Source organism: Trichechus manatus, unplaced genomic scaffold (genome assembly GCF_000243295.1).
Source record: "Trichechus manatus latirostris isolate Lorelei unplaced genomic scaffold, TriManLat1.0 scaffold00024, whole genome shotgun sequence".
Taxonomy (NCBI): Eukaryota; Metazoa; Chordata; class Mammalia; order Sirenia; family Trichechidae; genus Trichechus; species Trichechus manatus.
This window is the reverse complement of record NW_004443960.1, coordinates 2,645,747-2,651,488: the sequence shown is the minus strand read 5'-3', so window position 1 is coordinate 2,651,488 and position 5,742 is coordinate 2,645,747. Positions and strand designations below refer to the sequence as shown.

The 5,742-nt window shown below is 56.2% G+C and overlaps 1 protein-coding gene across 2 annotated transcripts; it reads left to right on the top strand.

Annotated features, from left to right (window-relative positions):
- Positions 1–721: 721 nt before the first annotated feature.
- On the top strand, positions 722–5,413 carry ZSCAN10 (zinc finger and SCAN domain containing 10). Of its 2 annotated transcripts, XM_012554675.1 has the most exons (5): positions 722–1,117; positions 2,536–2,779; positions 2,995–3,056; positions 3,250–3,307; positions 3,843–5,413. In XM_012554675.1, the coding sequence occupies exons 1-5, from the start codon at positions 722–724 to the stop codon at positions 5,411–5,413; spliced, it is 2,331 nt and encodes a 776-aa protein (XP_012410129.1). The 2 variants fall into 2 exon arrangements, with proteins under 2 accessions (XP_012410129.1, XP_012410130.1); XM_012554676.1 differs by lacking the exon at positions 2,536–2,779 and having other exon boundaries at positions 835–1,117.
- Positions 5,414–5,742: the final 329 nt, after the last annotated feature.

Sequence of the window (5,742 nt, the reverse complement as noted above, 5' to 3'; positions counted from 1 at the left end):
TCTAGCTTTTGCATGTATACAAGGCAAATTGAAAATACCATAGCTTTGGTCAGATGCGCTTTAGTCCTCAAAGTGACAATCCTTGTAATATCCTTTAAGCTGGAAACTGGGTCTAGAAGCTGAATCAGATTGAGATTAAACATTTTTGACAAGAATCCATCCTCGATGGTGCTGTGTGCTCCACATTGTACCCCAACAGGGGGCAAGGACAGTCAAGCTGTTCTTCTCAGGGATGTTTAATCACTGGGGTAATGTGATGAACTTCTAAATGCTGCAGGAGAGGGCAATAATATTATCAGTTTTCTCTGCTTTTTGGTACTTTGGTCAAGCTGAAGGTTGGGGTTCTCCTGCCTTGGTGACCCATTATCCATGAGCAGCACTAACCATTTCCTTGGGAGGCATCTTAACATTGATTGGAGTCCCTGGGTCGTGCAAACAGTTAACGCACTCAGCTGCTAACTGAAAGGTTGGAGGTTCAAGTCCACCTAGAGGCGCCTCAGAAGAAAGGCTTGGCGAGCTACTTCCAAAAAGTCAGCCATTGACAAACCCCGTGGAGCACAGTCCTACTCTGACACACATGAGGTCACCCTGGAAGCAGATGTCAGGTGGGTGTCAGCTCCTCTGGACCAGATCCTAACCCAGGGTCTTCAGCTCTGCAGGTGTGGGAGGAGAGAGCACTGAGAGTGGAGCCAGCTGCCGCGAGGCGTCCCTGAGGTCAAGGATGCTTGCAGAACCTGGTGCAGCTGCCCAGGAGCAAGAGCAGCTCGGAGTAGTCAAACTAGAGGAGGAAGAGGCCGCTGGCCAGCAGGACCCCGAGCACCCAGAGACCAGGCTGCGGCCTGAGGTGGCCCACCAGCTCTTCAGATGCTTCCAGTACCAGGAGGACATGGGGCCGCGGGCGTCCCTGAGCCGGCTCCGCGAGCTCTGCGGCCACTGGCTGCGGCCGGCCCTGCACACCAAGAAGCAGATCCTGGAGCTGCTGGTGCTCGAGCAGTTCCTGAGCGTGCTGCCTCCACACCTCCTGGGCCGGCTGCAGGGGCAGCAGCTCAGGGACGGGGAGGAGGTGGTGCTGCTGCTGGAGGGCATCAGGATGGAGGCCAGCAGCGCGGGACCATTGGTAAGAGGGGGGTGGGCAGGCAGGCAGATGGGGACACAGACACTTCACTGCCCCATGAAGAAACATAGATACGCAGCTGTGGCATGTTTCAACATCGAAAAATTTTCTCAGTATGATGCTTGCTGCAGATTTTTTTCTTTTTGTTTTTAATAATTTATTTTTGTTGTTGAGCATATACACAGCAGAACATACACCATTTCAACAGTTTCTGCACGTACAGTTCAGTGACACTGATTACATTCTTTGAGTTGTGCAACCGTTCTCACCCTCCTCTTCCTAGTTGTTCCTCCCCCGTTAACATAAACTCACCGCCCCCTAAGCCTGCAGAATTTTTTATATTCTTTAACATATTAAGTAAATTCCCTTCTACTCCTAGTTCACTAAGAATTTTTTAAAAAGCACACTTGAGAGTTGAATGGCCTCGAATGCTTCTTTTCCTCTGAATCTATAGAAGTGATCAGAGTCTCTGGGTGGTGCCAATGGCTAATAACTTGGCTGCAGAATGAAAAGCTGGGGGTTCAAATCCGCCCCAGAGGCACCTCGGAAGAAAGGCCTGGTGATCTACTTCAGAAAAATCAGCCACTGAAAACCCCGTGGAGCCCAGTTCTGCTCTGACACACGCGAGCTCAGCATGAGTCGAGGTCAACCTGACAGCAACCGTTTTTGTTTGTTTTCATAGAAACGATCGTCTGACTTTTCTTATCTACTAATACAGCATGTTAATTACTAGTTTTTCTGACTTCGACTCATACTTGAATTCTTGGCATAAGACCCATTAATCATGATTTTGAGGAAAATTTGCCACCGGATTTAGTCTGCCAATATTTTGTTTCGAGTTTTTTCACGTATGCTTCTGTGTGGCGGAGCTGCGATTTTCTTTTCCTCTACTGCTCTGGCCAGATTTTGAAATCAAAATTAACTTTATAAAATGAGTTGTATAGCTTTCCTTCTGCTGTTTTTATTCTCTGAAACACTGACATAAACTAAGGATTGTATAGTTCTTAAAAGTTCACGAAAACCTTTCTGTTTATGGTGATAGGAAAGTCACACTGATGAAGGGTAAGGGCTGCACAGCCAATTAACGTTATCGCTGTCAGTGAGTTGTGCGCCTGTAAAAAGCTGAATTGACCAATGTTGTGTGATGGATATATTTACAACAACAACGAAATGAAAGGGCAGCTGCTGAGGCTGCTTAGGTACAACCCCCCCTAAAAAAAATAAAATAAAACTTGCCTGTGGGGAAAAAAAGAAAGAAAGAAAGAGAAAAAGAAGTCTGTGGAAACCCCACCTTTGTCCATCCACCAATTGCTTCTTAACCTCCTAACTCCTTCCCAGCCTGACTCACCTGGCCTCTGTCCGCTTCCCCTTTGGAGTCAGTAGGAATGAACACATGTCTACCCTGCATGTGTATTTCACAGGATTTTAGCTTTAATGCCGGCAAGAATCACTCCAGTGCAGATGTCACCTTGGAAGAACAAGGGGGGCCTTCCCAGGTACCCAGCCACACCCTCAAAGAGGAAGTACCTTCAGAAGAGCCTCCAGCCCCGGGGCCATTGAAGGAACTATCCCGGTCCCCGCCAGGGGCTGCCAAGCCTGCTGAGCCGGGGGCCTGGATACTTAGCCCAAGTCTAAAGCAGCCGCAGAGCCCCGATCCCGAAAGCGGTGAGGCACTGGAGCCCAGGAGGGTGGAGAGCCGGCCGTGCGGGTGGGAGCTGGGAGGTGGGTGGTGTGACAAGTGGGCAGCCTCCTAGTTGGCCGGGATGGGATGGCCAGTATGTCTCTCACGGGGCTGTGACAATGGGGTATCTCTCCCTGCAGCCACGTGGAGGGCAAGGGTGGCTTCTGATGGCTCTTTCTTTGTCCCCCCACACTGGCAGCTCCCCAGGGCCCCACGCTGTGGCCGGAGAACTCCCAAGATCAGGAGCTGGCAGCTGTGTTGGTGAGCTGGGCTGGTTCCCTCACCCCAGGTAGTTCCCACAGTTCGGGACTTTCTCAGCCTCTGCAGTTTTAGCGAATCCTTATCTTCCTTAATTGAAACCTAGAGAGTTCTTCATCCCCTTCTGGCCCAACACACACCCCCCAGGGCCCCATTCCTCACTCACCGAGGGTCTCTGCCTTGTCTCTGGTTACAGGAGTCCTTGACCTTTGAGGATGTCCCGGCAAAGACGGCCTGGCCTGTGCACCCTCTGGGTAAGAAGTCCTTCCCGGTTTACAGCCACTGAAGGCTCCTTCCTCAGCTGTTGGGAGTGGTCTCTGAAGCTCCAGACTCTGCCCCTTTTGGCCTTTTTTGATTTATTTATTTATTTATTTATTTTTCCGATTTACTGTGTCTGGTCTAATTAGCAACCGTTTTCTCTGAGCTTTTAACAGTTGATCCAGGGAGTGTCTGCTTCAGGGGTGCAGGGTTCCATTTGGGAGGATGAAAAAATTATGGAACTAGATGGTGGTGATGGTTGCCCAGCATGGTGAACGTCATGAATGCCACGGAATTGTCCACTTGGAAATGGTTGAGAAGGCAAATATGTTGTTATACGTGTTTCACAAAAAGAAAAAAAAAAAATAGGCCATCAAGAAAAGGGGCACCCTGCCTTCACCCCCACCCTCTGCCCACCCACGGCTTTGCAGGACCCTGGGTTTCTTCCCACCCAGGCCAGTGAAGTTTTGGCCATTCCTGGGAGCCCCTCTGAATAAGCCTGCTTATCCTTTTTTTCTGCTTCTGCCCTAGGATTTGGAAGCAGAACTCCAAATAAGGAGGAAATCAAACTGGAAGAGCCCAAAGGGGCTGCCTGGTTGTCGGCCATCTCAAGGGAGTCGCAGGCAAATAGTCCCGGGGAGGCAGAAGATCACCACGCGCAGAAGCCCAGTCAGGGTCCTGGGGTGGGTGGCACTGGTGGCGGAGAGTCTCCTCCTGACAGGGCTGAGGTTGTGGAGGTCCCGGCGGCCGCCGAGGGGCTCATCTGCACCGAGTGCGGGGTGAGCTTCACACACCTGTCCCGCCTGGAGGCGCATCACCTGCGCTCGCACGCTGGGGGGCGCACCTTCCTGTGCCTGTGCTGTGGCAAGAGCTTCGGCCGCAGCTCCATCCTCAAGCTGCACATGCGCACGCACACGGATGAGCGCCCACACGCCTGCCACCTGTGCGGCCACCGCTTCCGCCAGAGCTCGCACCTGAGCAAGCACCTGCAGACGCATTCGGAGCCCGCCTTCCTGTGTGCTGAGTGCGGCCAGGGCTTCCAGCGGCGGGCGAGCCTTCTGAAGCACCTGCTGGCGCACGCCCAGGACCAGGACCAGGACCAGGACCAGAAGCCGCCGTGCGCCCCCGAGAAGCCCAAGACAGAGGCACCGGCGCCCGAGCCGACCGTCCTGTGCTCGCATTGCGGCCAAGGCTTCCAGCGCCGCTCCAGCCTCAAGCGCCACCTGCGCATCCACGCCAAGGACAAGGGTCACCAGTGCACCGAGTGTGCCGGCAGCCTCCGCCCGGTCCCCGAGCGCAGGTCCTATGTGTGCGACGTCTGCGGCAAGGCTTTCCGGCGCAGCGAGCACCTGGCGGCCCACCGGCGCGTGCACACAGGCGAGCGGCCCTTCTCCTGCCAGGACTGCGGCCGCAGCTTCAGCCAGAGCTCCCAGCTGGCCAGCCACCAGCGAGTGCACACGGGCGAGAAGCCTTACGCCTGCCCGCAGTGCGGGAAGTGCTTCGTGCGGCGCGCCGGCCTGGCCCGCCACCTGCTGACCCACGGCGGCCTCCGGCCCCACCACTGCGCCCAGTGCGGCAAGAGCTTCAGCCAGACGCAGGACCTCACGCGCCACCGGCGCAGCCACACGGGGGAGAGGCCCTGCTGCTGCAGCGAGTGCGGCGAGCGCTTCAGCCAGAGCGCGCACCTGGCCCGCCACCGGCGCATCCACACCGGGGAGAGGCCCCACGCCTGCGACACCTGTGGTCACCGCTTCCGCAACAGCTCCAACCTCACCCGCCACCGGCGCAGCCACACGGGCGAGCGGCCCTACGGCTGCCCTACGTGCGGCCGGAGCTTCCGGCGCAACGCCCACCTGCAGCGGCACCTGGCCACCCACACGGGGGCCGGGGAGGAGGCGGCGTCCGGGGCACCGCCGGCCGAGGCCCCCCAGGAGTGCGTGGAGTGCGGCAAGAGCTTCAGCCGAAGCTGCAACCTGCTGCGGCACATGCTGGTGCACAGCGGGGCCAGACCCTACTCCTGCCCGCAGTGCGGGCGAGGCTTCAGCCGCAACTCCCACCTGCTGCGCCACCTGAGGACGCACGCCCGGGAGACCCTGTACTAGCTCAGCCGATCCGGCCAGATCCCGCCGGCTCCCCAGTCCGTCTCCGCCAGGCTGGGGCACGCTCGCAGCCAAGGCCGGCAGTGGCTACCCCGGCCCGCCCTACTCCAGTGCCCTCAGCTCTGCCCTCCCGTCTGTCCCCTCCCTCCGCCACGGCATCCCCTCCGGCCTCGGGAGTGTACCTCAAAACGCCCAGAGTAAACAGCCTTCCTGAAAGCAGACGTTCTTTCTGTTTTTATTGCACCAGAATGCCATCCAGTCATCTTCCCACTGTATCAAACGATGTCTTTCTCCTCCCCTACCCCAGCTCCTTCTCCGGGAGGCTGTGTGGA

Bases quoted from the DNA above. Each gene is read 5' to 3' on its own strand.
- ZSCAN10 (XM_012554675.1), top strand. From the start codon at position 722: ATGCTTGCAGAACCTGGTGCAGCTGCCCAGGAGCAAGAGCAGCTCGGA. The intron at 3,057-3,249 runs GTGAGCTGGGCT...CTCTGGTTACAG, and splicing joins AGGAGCTGGCAGCTGTGTTG to GAGTCCTTGACCTTTGAGGA. The intron at 3,308-3,842 runs GTAAGAAGTCCT...CTTCTGCCCTAG, and splicing joins CTGGCCTGTGCACCCTCTGG to GATTTGGAAGCAGAACTCCA.